Below are 15,986 nucleotides of genomic sequence, written 5' to 3'. Positions count from 1 at the left end.
ACCGCACCTGCTGCAACACACACACACACGCTTACACACACGCGCACACACACATATACACATACACACACACACACTCTCACACGCACACTCTCACACACGCGCACACAGCCACACACTCACATACACACTCACACACACTCTCACACACGTGCACTCTCACACGCGCACTCTCACACACACACACACAGCCACACACTCACATACACACTCACACACACTCTCACTCTCACACACACACTCTCACACACACACTCACTCTCTCACACACACACACACACACACACACACACACAGCCACCTGCTCGTCCTCCGCTACAATAATGAAAAGGAGACAGAAACAGGAGCGGTGCAGCAGTGGGAGTGTCAGCTGGTATTTAAAGAGGCATTTAACCAGCTGATAATTCTGATTTATACATCATCCTTTCTTTTCTTTCCTCCTCCTCAGACGACCAGCCGATGGGAGGAGTCCGCCGGACGTCCAGCGAGTTCCTCATGTGTGGAGGGTGAGTTCGAGGCTCCTCACATATTCAACGCCAATCCTAAAGAACCCTGAAAGAAAAGAGTTGGAAGCAAAGAAATTAATTTTAGAGATAAAATAAAACTGATTCTAGGAACAATAAATCGAGAATTAAAGGAAAAGCTGACATTTAGTGAAATATGCTTATCAGCTTGCTATGAGTGTTAGCTTCCCATAAAGACTGGGAATGGGGGAGGGAGGGGAGGGGGACTCTGTCCACCTGTCCCTCTGAAGCTCCCTAATTAACCTGTCGGCTCTCATTTGTTTAACCTGTATAAAACACAGCAGGGTGTGGTGTCCTGGGGGAACGTGTCAGACTGTTCACAAATGGTACAGAACATAAATCTTCAGTTAGTCTGGTGTTTCCCACCGGATGAGCGCGTTTGGGGGGGGGGGGGGGGGGGTGTGTGCATGCAGAGACTCGTACAGTGTAGACGGGGAGAGTGTAAAACGCTACCATTCACATGCAGATCAGGAGGTGGATGCTTCAGTTTACCGATTGTTCCCTAAACGCCTCACGAGCTCGGCAGCTGCCCAGAGAAGTTTCTTGTCTCCACACATGCAGCTCATGTTTCAAATCCAACATGATGTAGTTTGAAATAAGGTTTTGTAATGTGTTGAAACCGAGTGATTGAATCTACCTGGGCAGGTGTTCATTCTTGACGCCTCATTCTAAGATCCCCCGCTAGCAGGACTAGGTGGCGCCGTGCTAGTGGCAGCCTGTTACAGCAGCTCCCCCCCTCCAGTGTGTTTTAAGTATTTTTCTTTCTTTCTTCTCTCTTCTGAGTTGTTTTTTTTCTTCACGTGTGTTAAGTGACGGTCAGACAATGGACTGTAACTTTTCCTCTTTTCTGGTGGCTCTTCTCTGTGAACGAGAGGTGGTGTAATCCCGACCACGTGTGTGTGAAGGAACGTTTCTGTAGCCCGGACATTGAACTGCTAGCCGTGGGGATGCGCCCTTATTATTTACCGAGGGAGTTCTCGTCCGCCATTGTTATCGCTGTGTACGTTCCTCCATCAGCTGACGTAGAGGCAGCAGTGGACACCATCCACTCCACTGTGTCCAAACTTCAGACTCAGCATCCCGGTGCATTTCTGTTAGTTACTGGAGACTTTAACCAGTCTGGATAAAGTACTGCCAACTTTTCACCAGTATGTGAACTGCCCCACCCGGAACAATAAAACTCTGGACTTACTGTATGCTAATGCCATGGATGCATACAGTACTACTGCCCTTCCCCCCCTTGGTAGATCAGACCACAACCTGGTCCTGCTGACTCCCAAGTATGTTCCTCTGGTGCAGAGGCAGCCTGTGACCACCAGGACTGTGAGGAGGTGGACACAGGAGGCTAAAGAAGCTCTGCAGGACTGCTTTGAGTCCACGGACTGGGATGTGCTGTGTGGACCACATGGGGAGGACATCAACAGCAGGACGGACTGTATCACAGAATACATCAAGTTCTGTGAACACACCACCGTACCATCCCGGACTGTAAAATGCTTCCCCAACAATAAGCCGTGGATCACCAGTGACCTGAAAGTTCTTCTTAATAAGAAGAAAGCAGCTTTCAGGTCTGGGGACAGGGAGGAGCTCAGGAGAGTGCAGCGCCACCTGAAGGAGAAGCTTAGGGAGTGCAAGGACTCCTACAGGAGGAAGCTGGAGGCCAAACTCCAACAGAACAACGTGAGGGAGGTGTGGACCGGTATGAAGGAGATTACTGGGTTCAAGGGGAGAGAGAGACAACCAGGGGGAACCTGGAGAGGAACAATTAGGGGGAACCTGGAGAGGAACAACCAGAGGGAACCTGGAGAGGAACAACCAGGGGGAACCTGGAGAGGAACAACCAGGGGGAACCTGGAGAGGAACAATGAGCTAAACTGTTTCTTCAACAGGTTTAGTTCACCACCCTCATCTGTCTCCTCCACACCTCGCACCTCCCAAACACCTCTGCTGCCTCCCCCCCCCCCCCGTCCCACCTGGTGAGCTGCATGGACACAGAGCCCTCAACTTCAAAGGGCTCTTCCTCCATCGACACCTTGACCCGCCCCCCCACACCCCTCTCTGTGATGACTGGCCAGGTTAGGAGACAGCTGGAGAGAATCCACCAGCGCAAGGCTGCAGGACCTGACGGCATCGGCCCCGGGGTCCTGAAGACCTGCGCCGTCCAGCTGGCTGAGGTCCTACAACACCTCTTCAACCTGAGCCTGAAGCAGGAGGAGGTCCCGGTGCTGTGGAAGACGTCCTGTCTGGTTCCTGTCCCCAAGAAGACGACTCCATCTGGCCTCAACAACTACCGACCGGTTGCCCTCACATCTCATGTGATGAAGGTGCTGGAGAGGCTGGTCTTGGCCCACCTCAGGCCGCTGGTGAAATCTTCTCTGGACCCTCTGTAATTTGCGTACCAGCCTCATGTGGGAGTGGACGACGCCATCATCTACCTGCTGCAACGAGCTCAGTCTCACCTGGATGGAACCGGTGAATCTGTGAGAATCACTTTCTTTGATTTCTCCAGTGCATTCAACACCATCCAACCACTGCTGCTGAGTGAGAAGCTGCGGGTGGTGGGGGTGGACACGTCCACCGTCTCCTGGATCAATGACTACCTGATAGGCAGACCACAGTTTGTCCGTCTGGGCAGTGTGCTGTCTGATACGGTGGTCAGTGGTACTGGAGCTCCTCAGGGAACTGTTCTGTCTCCCTTCCTGTTCACCTTCTACACAACTGACTTCCAGTACAACTCAGAGTCCTGCCATCTGCAGAAGTTCTCTGATGACTCTGCAGTGGTAGGATGTATAAGGGATGGACGGGAGGACGAGTACAGGACAGTAGTGGAGGACTTTGTGGAGTGGGCTGGTAGAAATCACCTCCTCCTGAACGTGGCCAAGACCAGAGAGATGGTGGTCGACTTCAGAAGGAAGACGACGGCTCCACAACCGCTGAGAGTTCTGGGAGAGGAGGTGGACATGGTGGAGGAGTACAAGTACCTGGTGTCTCCATGACAACAGACTGAACTGGAAGACCAACATCAATGCTGTCTACAAGAAGGGGATGAGTCAACTCTTTTTCTTGAGGAAACTTCGATCCTTCAATGTGTGCAGCGAGATGTTGGAGATGTTCTACCATCTGTTGTGGCCAATGCATTGTACTTCGCTGTGGTCTGCTGGAGGAGCAGCATTGGAGCCGGTGACACCAACAGACTTAACAAACTGGTTAAGAAGGTCGGCTCCATTATCGACTACAAACTGAACAGTCTGGAAAAGGAGGTGGAGAGGAGGATGCTGAGGAAACTATTATCCATATTGGATAATCCTGACCACCCTCTCCACCTGCTGCAGGGACAGAGGAGGACGTTCTCCTAAAGACTCCTCCAGCTGCTGTTACAAGGACAGATACAGGAGATCATTCCAGATACAGGAGATCATTCCAGATACAGGAGATCATTCCTGATACAGGAGATCATTCCTGCCCACTGCAATAAGACTGTACAATAACTCACCTCCTGGCAAAATCCATCACAGTACAATAACACTGTTGTCTGTGTTTCTTGTTTGTTTAAATAAAAACAACAAAAATAATTATATATATATTGTATATACTGTGCATTTTTATATTTAATATTTTTTACTGTTATTTTATTTCTTTCCTGTATCTATAAATGCTGCTGTAGCGAAAACATTTCCCCTTGGGGATTAATAAAGTAACTAACTACCTACCTACCTACCTTATTGAAGTGAGTGAGTTGTAAGCTGTGGTTGAATCAGGTGTGTTTCCTGGAACCTGCAGCTCAGCGCCCCTCAATGGTTAACTTTTCCTGGCTGTGATTAACGTGCTGAGTGAGCAAACATTACCAGATTTACCGCGTTAATCTCCCAGAGAGCATCATCAGGGTGTGAGCAGGCCTCTGTGAAGGCTGCACATACTGTTGTGATCTGAATGTGGCTCGTGGAGTCTGAACCGTCAGAGCTGTGGGAGCGTGGCGTGATGCTGAGTCAGCATCCGTTTCACACACGGCCTTCACTTCACATGCCTGTGAAGCTCATATTACCCTCTGACGTGTCTTTGTGTCAGCGAGGCTCTCTTCGTGTCACTATTTCTGGTTTGAAAAACAAACCTCCTTTCAGCTTTACGCTAAATAGCACACACGCCATGTCCGTCGGTCACGAGTCCAACACTCCTCCAGATCTGCATGATTAGTGAGTTACAGTCAGACTGTGAGCCAACCAACAGGGTGGAGCTCAAACCAGCTGCTGACCCACAGAGGGCTGCTGGAGGAGAAGAGCCTCACAGTCATCACTGCAGTTTAAACTGTTGGTATCCCAGAGCTCATCCTCCTCTGAACTTCAACTACCTACATCTCATCATGGAGGCTGTGGTTCTTAATATACAGGTACAACGAAAAAAACAAAAAAAACAATGGTCCAGTTTTGCTCTATGAAACATGAATCGTCAGATGATCTTGTTTGACCTTGTTCATGTTATATTATATGAAGGATGAAACTCATGTCCTGTTTGATGCTCAGTAGCAACGCTTCACATGATCAGAGTATCGAGTGTCTGGGAGGCGTTCAGGTCCCCGTCCCTGTCTCCGTCTTTCTCTCTGTCCTCGTCCCTGTCTCTGTCCCTGTCTCCGTCTCACTCTCTGTCTCCGTCTCTCAATCTGTCCCTGTCTCCATCTTGCTCTCTGTCCCCATCCCTGTCTCTGTCTCTGTCCCCGTCCCTGTCTCCATCTCTCTGACTGCTGATTCACTCCTTCCGTCTGTCTCTGTCTTTCCTCTCCACCACACCTATCACTCTTTCATAAATTAGTGAACCATTGACATTGAAGAGTTCATTTCTTCATTACAGCAGTCGTTTTTACTATTTAGTCCAAGCGGCCGTCTCTCGGTGAGCTCCTCAATCAAAGCCCTGTTTATTCCTCAGATTGGAGTGGAGGGAGGAGAGGGAGGGTGGAGGAGGGAGACTATCACTGCAAACAAAGTCAGATAAGAAAAGGGACAAGAGAGACAAAGGAAGTAAATGGAGCAGGAGGAGCAGGAGGAGCAGACATGGCCTGATCCCATCCCCCTCTGCTTGGTGAAACCAGGTCAGCAGAGAGCCTCTCTCCTCTTTTCAGCCTCAGCTCTTGTTAAAAAGCAGCTGTTCACGGACCTACAAATGTTTATTTCTCTCTTTTCATCAAGGGAACAACAGCACACAGTGTCCTTCTCCTCATTAGATGGAATCGATAAAGCTTTTAGCAGCCTGGAGGACACTGAGCCGCCTCCTCCTGGGTTTCTGAGATGAGTTCTCCATCGGTGTTCTGTGTGTGGTCGGGTTTACATCTCAGAACTGCAGAAATCCCACAAAGCATCTGCTCTCTGGTTCTTTGTCTGGACTAGTCTTTGGCTCACGTGTCCTCCTCCTCCTTCTCCTCCTCCCCCCAGCCTTCACATCATTACATAATACTGGTTTCCAACTGGTGCCGCTCTCTGCCGCCGCTGTCTCCACCCCTCCTGCTGTTTTCTACCTCCTGTATGTATGGACAGCCCTCTGCGGGTGACAGTCATGACTTTATGTTCAGAACATTTTGTCTCCTCTGGAATAACAAAAGAATGCAAATGAGCTGAATCTCTCTGCACTTCCCCTGCTGCTCTGCTCAACACACAGGCCACTGGCTGCCCCCTTCCTGTTGCTCCACCCCCACATGAAGCTGATTGGTCTTCCCTCTGTGTTTACATGGAGGCCTGGCCCACTTCATTTTGTTTTCACCCAGTGGCTCTGCTCCTCACGATCAACCAGGCTAAACTTTAGTTTCACAACCTGCCTCCACACTGCAGTCAACAAAGAACTGGAGGCTGCAGACAGTTTTCTTGTTTTAGATCCGTCTCGCTCTGCCGGAGACATTTTCACATTTCAGTCATTATGGGAGCGGAGAAGCGAGAAGATGTCCTGCAGCAGCAGCTTGGAGCGGCCTGGCTAACTGCCCTCTTCTCCCCGTTCTTCCCCTCCAGGCAGCCCCAGCCCACCCCGGGTCAGACCCCCATGGTGTCCCCGCGGGCCGAGACCACCCCCATCCCTGTGCCCACCCAGGTCCGCAACTACCAGCGCATCAAGCAGAACCTCTCCAGCAGCCCGACCACGACGCTCTACGGCTCCCCCAGGTAAGAGCTCTGCGGGGTCTGAGTGGAAGAAGCCGTCCTCCTACTGGCTGAGAATCTCACTACTGAATTACACATTTTGTAATTAATGCTCAACTTTAACGTGACGTAATAAGAAGCCGAGCTGAGATTTCATCAGCCATAAAGTTTCAGTGAAATTACATCAGCTGAGTGTCGGCCTGAGTTCGTGGCCTCCTCTTCCAGTGGTTGATGGGTGGAGCTTTTGAATGTGAAGACACAGTTGGGGGTCATTGGAATAGAGCCAGGTGGCACCTTGTTTCACAGGAAGATTATCTCTGTGGTTCCTGTTCAGAGTGGGTTGTCACCGGCTGCATTGTGTTACTAACGTCTTCATCATGAGCAGGTGGTCTGCTCATTAAATTAATCGATCTGAAGATTAGAACCTGGATAATGTTTGGCAGTTGAGTTGAATTCTATGGGCACCGACGGGTGGGAGATCTTCAGAGTGGGACAGCTGAGCCTCCCTGTGGATACCAGGCATGAAGTCTGAAGCAGGGTGATTCATGGGGAGCACTTTGATCGAACATTTGGAGGTGCACAGATCACCAAGGAGTTGACTTTTTTCCTTCAAAATTTTACGAATCCATCAGTTTACCTGACTGATGCCTGAATATTCATCTCAAGTTAAAAAGACTGTTACCTTAATTTTACATTTGTTTTATTTTGAAGGGACAACTTAAAGGCACCCTGTGTGGATGTCGACCCATCTGTATCACTATAGAGTGACATGATGCGTAGTGCTGCAGCGGTTTGTGGTGTTCATGCGTCAAGAAACTGAACTGTACCACCATAAGCAGACTGGAATGGAAACGTGCCAGATTTATATTTAACATATTTAAAAAAAAAAAAATCGATGGTGAACAGTGAGATTTGGTGAGAAATGCTGAGTGCAGATGTAACTTGTGTCAGGACCACGTAGGATTCACAGACCTCGCAGGATGTCGGGTGTCTCTGTGATTACCTACAAAACACTGCTTCTCTGCAAATGTAACCGTTTTTTATGTTAAATTTGTGATCTGCATTACAACTGCTCCCACACATGCTCTGGATGTGTGACTCAGACGTGCTCGCAGCTGTAACTGGTTGTTTCAGCAGCCAGACGAGTTTTTACTGACCGGCAGAACTGGAGGAGAAATTCGTCCCCAGGGAGGGCGTAGCTGAAAACCTGAATCCTTAATGAAGCCAAATGTCGTATTGATTTATTTATTTTAGCATTCGACTCTTCGGATTCGTTCAGTTTTGAATAATCTTTACAAACTGAAAGATTGTGGGGAGTCTCGGTGCATCCTTTAACTGTGATTTATGTTTGGTAGGTCGGGCACAGTGAGGCGCTCCAACACCAGTCCGATGGGGTTTCCCAAGGTGGGCTCAGGGTCTCCCAGCGCCGCAGACGTCCCTCAGACGGTGGGCCGGCGCCTCTCCACAGGCAGCTCCCGGCCCTACTCCCCCTCGCCTCTCGGTAAGGACTTGTCTCCGTGCACGGCAGCCTTTTAATGACACGAAGTGGACATCTCTGACAGTGAAACCTGTGTGTGTCTGTGTTTGCAGTGGGCACCATCCCCGAGCAGCTGGGTCACTGCTGCTGTCACCTGCAGAACCAGGAGCCCCGCAGCCGCAGCTCCTCGGGAGGTCAGTTCACAGGAAGGGCTGCCCTCTGCACCGCCTCACTCACCTATCACACATCTACCTGTCAGCTCGGCCACTTCCATAAGATTCATCATCGGGGGTCCTGAGAGGAATGTTGAGACATCCAACATAAGATGAACGTGTCAGAGCAGGAGGGTTTTAGATGTACTGACACAAAGAAGACACGTGTGGGTTTTATTTATGAAATAAGTTTAATTGAACACTGACAGGAAAAAACATCTTCACCAAAATGCCAGACTAAAAATCCACACTGGATAATATTTTAGTTTTTATCATTTACATAAAGAAGAACTGTCTTCTTGCGCCGAGTCTCTCCTCTGAGTCATGACTATTTTTGACTGAGTGTGAGTCGGCATGAGTCAAGGCCTTTTTAAAAGTCTCTGATGCTGCTGTTATATTCACACTGCGGACGTCTTACAACTTCTGCCTTGTTTGTGTCGAGAGGTTTGTTGTCATGGTGACCGTGTTTTAAGTCAGGAGGTCAGTCACACACAGACAGACAGCCGGGTTTCATGACCAACGCAGAGTCTGGGAGGTTTCAGGTCTATTTTTATTTTGCTGATCGGTAGAAACAGAATGAAGCAGAGCTCATGAACGTGTACCATCACTGCAGGCTTCATTTCTGTCTGCAGAACAAAATGTTGAGCCAAAGAGAGACAAATGAGACGTGTAGTTTGGTGACCTGCCAGAAGTCTGTGATGTATAAATCTGTAAACTTGTAGAATTAATACTAATTCCAGGTTGTTGTTTTTTTGTTTGTTTTAATATGGAAGGCTAATATCTTGAGATGATTGTAATCTAGTCCCTCTACCTCCTCCAGGTTCCCCCGTCCCGTCCTCTCAGCTCCTGGGAGCTCGGCTCCAGAGCGCCCCCACGCTGACCGAGGTCTACCAGACCAGGCAGAAGCTCCACAAGCAGCTGTCCGACCCCGTGCAGTCTTCATCCTCCTCCTCCTGCAGCCACTCCCCTCAGCTCGGCCGACCCGCCAACCTCGGCTCCTCCCCCACCAAGCTGCTTGGCTCCTCCCCTCGCACGTCTGACTGGCTGCAGAAGTGCCCGCTGCCCACCATCATCGGGTCGCCCACCAAGGTGGGAGCAGTTATCAGCAAGTGTGTTTAATATCAAATCAGCTTAAATATCAGCTGTTCAAAGTTCTCCTCATTCAATTGTTTCCTTTCAGACCATTTCAGCACCGTTCAAGATCCCCAAAACTCAGGCGTCCTGCAACCTGATGGCGCTGGCCGACAGCCCGCTGCCCGCCAAGACGGTGGCGGACGCCCGGGACATCTGCGCCCACCACTGCAGCCCGTACCTCGCTGGACGGGCTGCTCCCCCGGAGGCCAGCCGCACCTTCGGCAGGTAAGAAAAAAACCCGACACATCCTCAGCCTGTTTTACAGTTTCAACAACCATCTCCACCATAACTGGTGTTAGGCTGGTAAATACATGTCCAGTCATCAGGATCCACATCTGACATGATGTTTACATGCATACGTTGATCAGTAGTATACATGGTAGCTCGATGACCTGCGTGCATTGGGAGGTGTGAACTCTGTCAGAGTGACGTCATGTTGATGATGATGATGATGGCGTGAAGGCGTGTCCGCCGTCGCACGCCTGCTGACGTTATGCGTGTTTCCCTCTCAGGTCCGTCAGCACGGGTCGTCTGTCTGAGCAGCCAATCAGAATCACTCTGGGTGGACAGCCCTATCAGGGCAGCACAGACAGCCTGAACACGGAGCGGCCCATGGACACAGGTACACAGCATCACTGCTGTCCTGCCCACACAGGACATACCTGCTTTAATTATACACTACGTATTTATTCAGTGTATGACAGAAGTAAATGAGTGAACGTCTCCTCCCCCCACAGCCCCTCCAGGTCCCAGTGGGCTGGCTCAGGGTGGCTCAGTGAGTCCCCGTACTGTCCTCTTCACTGTGGGGTCGCCACCCAACAGTAGCACTCCTCCCACCTGCAGCCACCTGGGCACCCGACCGCGCACCACGTCAGGTGAGGAGGCTGCCGTGCAGGTAGACCAGCTGCGAGCTCTTCCTCCTGAAGGTGTTCCTCAACATCCGTCTCTGCTCTGTCCGTCTCTAAGTGGGGTCCAACAGCTCGGCCGGCTCCCTGTGCTCCACCAGCGGTCGGGTCTACGTCGGGTCTCCTCCCAGCATGGCCATGGGCTCCTCACCTCCGGGAGGTTTTGGGGGCGGGCAGATGGTCCTCGGGGCCGAGGGGGCTCCCAGCAGCCTGCGCTACGTCCCCTATGGGACGTCTCCACCCAGCCTGGAGGGGTTCATCACCTTCGAAGCCCCCGAGCTGCCGGAGGAGACGCTGATGGAGGTGAGAGCGCTGACGTGGTTCTCGTCTCTGTTTCCCATCACTGATTTATTCCTTTTTCCGCTCCTTCCTCATTTAAATGTGATCTCTCTGCTTCTCGGCTCAGCGGGAGCACACGGACACCCTGATGCACCTTCGCATGATGCTTTCATTCACCGACTGCGTCCTGGAGATGGCAGCAGTCCGAGCCGGGGGGGCGGAGCTCGGCGTGTCGGCCGCCTCCCTCTACCCCCCCCAGGACAGCGTGGTGGTGGACCAGATCAGCCAGCTCAGCAAAGAGTGGGGGTGAGGAGACGGAGACGGGCTGATTATCTCATGATAATGATAAAATCTTGTTTGTTGTGTGCTGCTGCTGCAGTGCTCCAGAATCTCCACTTGTCTCATGAACTGTGGTTGTGCTGCCCCCTACAGGCAGGTGGAGCAGCTGGTGCTCTACATGAAGGCAGCTCAGCTCCTGGCCTCCTCCCTCCATCTGGCCAAGGCTCAGATTAAATCTGCCAAACTCAATCCTTCCACGGCCGTCAAACAGGGTGAGGACTCGTCCGTCTCCCTTTATATGACTCAGACTGTCCAACGAGCTTCATCAGCAGGAGGAAGACTTCTGTGAAACCTGTGTCTGTTTACTGTTTGTTTACTTGATAAAAGTCTCCCTGTCTTCCCTCAGTGGTGAAGAGTCTGAATGACCGCTACAAAAGCTGCATCTCCCTCTGCCGGCGGCTGACCGACAAACTCAACCACTTCTTCTCCGATAAGCAGCGATTTGTGGATGAGATCAACAGCGTCACGGCGGAGAAGCTCATCTACAACCACGCCGTGGAGATGGTGAGTCTCACAGCATCTTCCAAGGATCACATCTCAGTCAGTATCATGCAGATATGGTGGGTGCTGGTCTGCCTCCTGATGGTGTGTGTGTGTGTCAGGTTCAGTCTGCAGCTCTGGATGAGATGTTCAAGCAAACGGAGGACATCGCCTACCGCTACAGCAAAGCTGCCATGCTGCTGGACGGTCTGTCCAAGATCCTGCAGGACCCCACGGACATCGAGAACGTGGTGAAATGTGAGTACACACTCTGAGACGCACACAGGCTCTCGCACATGAGCACATCTGTGCTGAAGTGGCACACTCAAATCATTTAAGGGAACTTTTTACTTTTCTTTTGGGTAAAAAGCAAAATTCCAGACATGCACGAGTCAAACATACAAACATGCGGTGTGACACGGATAAACACTTTAATGACTTAATTCTCCAGCATCAAGCTGCAGTGCATGAGACAGTGGAGCATCATGTATGTAGTATTATCTCATTCATCCCACGCACTGCTAAAGTTTATACAGCAGGACAGAGTGAAATCTGTCATTTTACTCTAATTTTTCAGAATAAAAGTTCCATAATTTGACAGGAAAACTTGGCATTTAGAACAATTTGGGGGCTTCATTTGTGCCTCATGACCACCATCAGTCTCCAGCCTCCAAACCAGCACGCCGGTGGTCTGATGAATGAACTTGACTTATCTAACAGTCTGTTTTGAATGACTTCTGTTAACACGCTGGTGTTCTCTGTGTTCCCTGCAGATAAAGCCAGTGTGGACCGCAGGATCTCCGCTCTGTGCTACTGTACTGTCACGCTGTATGAGTAGCATCCCACACACACACACACACACAGAGGGACCACGTCCTCAGACTGTTGACTACCATCCCTCCATCCTGTAGCAGTTCAAGCACTTTTTTTGGTTCGGTTACATCTGTATTTATCAGTTTATTTTACTGGCTGCATCAAACTGTGACTGATGCACAAATTTACAACCAAAGATGACAAAGGATCCAGAAACAGGAAGCTGATGGTGGATGTGGACAAAGTGCCCTGTGAGGTGCAGTTTCTACGCGGTGGTGGTGGTGGAACACCATCGGATCAACACATATTCTGGATATCTTTTGTTTGGATTCACAGGATGATGAGACGCTGCTGTGGGCTTCAAACGGACTCCAGCTCCACATGAAGCAGTTCTTCTTTTTAAAATCCATTAGCGGATATATTTTCTCTGTGTTTGAGTTGTTCTTGTTCTTATTTATTGGTTCGGATGAACATGGAGTCTCCTGCCAGTCTTGAAAACCTTGAGTATTGGAGCGGAAGGACACGGGAGAATATAGCAAGAGGCTGATTCACTGTAACAGGTCCAGGCGACCCGGACATCCACATTAAACACAAACTCCTGTTACAGAAAGCAGACGGCCGCGAGAGCAAAGGAACCTGTACATTTGTAACTGCTTTGTTTTTATTTCTCTTGTGTTGTTAGCTCAAGCACTTTATTGTGGATTGAGAGGAGACAGACGTGTGAAGGTAGAAATGTGAAGGCAGGAGGGCGACGGTTTTCGAATCACTCCTGCTTCCACCCTCAAAACACACCCGCTCTGTGCACATGATCAACAAGTCTGCAGAGGTGCATACATTTCCCATAAGGCAGTGCAGCCGGGGGCACTGTGCTGTCAGGCTGCAGCTCCGCTTTTTGAGGCCAGGACATCACAGATTGACTATATGTGTGACAGAACCTCTGACCACCAGTTCACTGATCTAAAGTCGTACAGTTGAAGAGACATGCCTCGGGTTTTACACAAAACTATCAGTTCACTTTAACCTTTTTAAAGTCTTGAGATTTACCTGACTGGAGCATGAAAGATGTGGAGTTTCCAAGAAATGTGCATTTTCCATGCATAGAGGCTCTTAATTACAGGGAAATGCACTCAAGTCATCCCCCAGTCTGACTTCTTTCTTTAATGTCTTGGAGGTTTTTTAACTTTCTGGAAGTGTTTCGCTAAATCGGTGGAATATCCCTTTAATTCCAGATGCACTAGTTGTGTCTAGCATGCGATAAAATAAACTGCAATGTGAATGCAGCCATTTTAAGGCCTCTGTGCTCTCTTAGGATCTCATACATCATACTGCTACTTACAAAAATACTCCGTTTCATCAGTTCCATGAGAAATAAATGTCCTCGCAGCTCTGGTTGGCTCACATCAACTTGCAAGAAGTTGAATTGATAGGAAAGCAGGACTTGCAGTGACTTGTTGATCATGCTGCTGCAGGACGGAGGGGTGGAGGTGGATTCGGGGTGACAGAGGCTCGGATACTCCGAAGAAATGCAGACGTTGAGTCTGGACAAGCAGCCCGCCGCCACCGCAGCGCTGAACAGCCAATCAGGGCTCCACTTCAAACCCCTGACAAAGTGAAACTGAACGGTCAAAATACTTGACAGGTTACCTTAATAATAAGTTTTATTTTACAAAAAAAAACAAAAAAAAACTACAGCTTTTTATTTCCATCAGAATCTGTAGCTAATTTTTTTAAACAAAACTTGATGTTTGCAAACTTGTATATATTTGAATGTGGTGCATGTGATGATTCCTTTCCCCTATTTTGGGAGGTGTGTGTGTGTGTGTGTGTGTGTGTGTGTGAGAGATGGCAGTTTGAGGGGTGTGGGTGTTGCTGTCAGACGCCTGCCTGTCTAAGAGCACAAATCTTTATATGTAGATAGATGAATTTGTATTGATTTTATTCATGTCTGCCAAGGGTTTGATAAGGAAAACCTATTTTGGCACAACAGGAGTGTGCCAAAGACTATAATAAAACTCGTGGCAGCTCCAAACCTTTCCAGAGAGTTCTTTCTACCAGGACTGTTCGTTGTCCAGATCACATTTTATTCCTTTATTATTGTTTGGTCCCTCCGAAACGTTGAGAAACAAGTTGTCAGATTTCATACTCGTGTCCACGAACCTTGTGAGACTTAATTTGTCACAATCTGCACTGCCCCAGCGTCCACCCATCCCCCCCCACCCCCCCGTCTGCTGTGCTCCCAACAGTGTATGTACTGTACTGTATGTATGAGTGTATATATACACGTGCACTTGCCAGGTTTGCATTAAGGCCAGTAGTATCCAGTTAAGGAGGTGCCTTCTTGTGAAAGCAGGCCTACTTCTCTGTACAGGTGTGAATACATTCTTTCTGTGTACAAATGTGTATAAAAGCATTCGCAGGTGGTCTCTGGGACTGTTCCTCTCATGTACTGTTCTTTTTTCTAGACATATCTGGGTTTCAGTTTTCCCTCCTTGCCCTTGACATGAGCACTCTGAACCACATGAAGCCTTTTACTGCACACAGAGTGAAGAGGGACAAATAAAGCTGATGGAAACCCGCCTGAAATTTTGCCCTGTAACTGAAGATGGACTGTTTTAGATAACGCATGGGTACTGAGTCTGCATTTTACCCCGTAGAACCTCTAGAGCGTTGAATGTATGTACCCTGTTGTTGTGCGCCTCTCCAGCTTTGATCTGAATGCATTTTGAAGATACCGCCGTCAGTCACGACCCTGAAGATGCAACACTTTCCAAGCACCGATTTTTCAAAGAGAAATGTTAATGTTATAGTTGTGTCTCTCACCGAGGGGTGTCTCTCTGTTCTTTATGGAACTCAAATATGGTCTTTGTTATTAAAAAGAGAAAGAAATAGAGCTGTGTGGCTGTGCTTTGTTTTGTCATACATTTTTGAGCAGATTCCCCAGATGATGAGTTTGGATGAAAAGATCTCAACTGTAAAAGTTAATATACGATGATATGAAATCTGTCCAGAGCTAGACGGGCTCATATAGAAGGTATGTTGGCATTTTTCCAGAATTTTTTTTATTTGTCCTGCAAGCTTTCAGGGATCCAAAGTATGTTATGAAGCAATGACTCCTGCAAAGTAACAACACGTCTTGATTACAGATGAAGTGCTCTACCAGTTACATCACGTATACATACAACAACCTGCTTTTACAATTAGTGGCTTCAGATATTCCTAAATACAATTGATTTTTGTGCCCTTTCTTTCCATGCTTCTAACATAATTATCTGGAACCCACGTTTATACAGCCAACTTCGTTTACCAGTCAGATTTTTTTCAGCAGGCGTTGTCTGCAGCTGATAAAGTGAAATGAATGAATCATTTTAGTGGTGTTCCACTTCGTTGTGCAGTATTTGTCACGAGGAAACGGCCTGTGGGTGGCGCTGTGCGTCTGCTGGGGTTTCCTGTTTGGAAAATAATTATTGCACTATGTAGGTTAAACCCCACTGGCTCTTGGTGTCACCTTAATAATTCACAGTCTCCTGTTATTCAAGCTGTCAGTGGTGCATGTGTTGTCTGTCCGCTGATGATTTTGGATACCTGGAACACCTGCAGTTATTTGACTAGTTGACCGTTCACTGGCAGAACATCCACTTTTCTATCTTTACAACCACAAACCAAAAACAACAAAAACTTCTGCAGTTCAGGGTGAAGTCCAGGTCACACCC

General features: G+C 48.9%; 1 protein-coding gene across 1 annotated transcript in view; it reads left to right on the top strand.

Annotated features, from left to right (window-relative positions):
• The window catches only part of ulk2 (unc-51 like autophagy activating kinase 2), a 43,390-nt gene extending 28,228 nt beyond the window's left edge, over window positions 1–15,162 (top strand). Inside the window, exons 14-27 of the mRNA XM_069166476.1 lie at window positions 449–506; window positions 6,512–6,661; window positions 7,993–8,138; window positions 8,228–8,308; window positions 9,147–9,415; window positions 9,507–9,685; window positions 9,973–10,082; window positions 10,198–10,335; window positions 10,427–10,668; window positions 10,772–10,950; window positions 11,077–11,195; window positions 11,330–11,487; window positions 11,586–11,721; window positions 12,237–15,162. Of these exons, the coding sequence (XP_069022577.1) occupies window positions 449–506; window positions 6,512–6,661; window positions 7,993–8,138; window positions 8,228–8,308; window positions 9,147–9,415; window positions 9,507–9,685; window positions 9,973–10,082; window positions 10,198–10,335; window positions 10,427–10,668; window positions 10,772–10,950; window positions 11,077–11,195; window positions 11,330–11,487; window positions 11,586–11,721; window positions 12,237–12,301 (2,030 nt within the window). The 3' untranslated portion in view covers window positions 12,302–15,162. The remainder of the gene's footprint in view (window positions 1–448; window positions 507–6,511; window positions 6,662–7,992; window positions 8,139–8,227; window positions 8,309–9,146; window positions 9,416–9,506; window positions 9,686–9,972; window positions 10,083–10,197; window positions 10,336–10,426; window positions 10,669–10,771; window positions 10,951–11,076; window positions 11,196–11,329; window positions 11,488–11,585; window positions 11,722–12,236) is intronic.
• The last annotated feature ends 824 nt before the right edge of the window (window positions 15,163–15,986 follow it).

This window comes from Embiotoca jacksoni, unplaced genomic scaffold (genome assembly GCF_022577435.1).
Source record: "Embiotoca jacksoni isolate LCO1_2020_lvr unplaced genomic scaffold, fEmbJac1.0.p SCAF_39, whole genome shotgun sequence".
Taxonomy (NCBI): Eukaryota; Metazoa; Chordata; class Actinopteri; family Embiotocidae; genus Embiotoca; species Embiotoca jacksoni.
The sequence above is the reverse complement of the archived record's forward strand: the minus strand, read 5'-3'. Positions and strand labels throughout refer to the sequence as shown.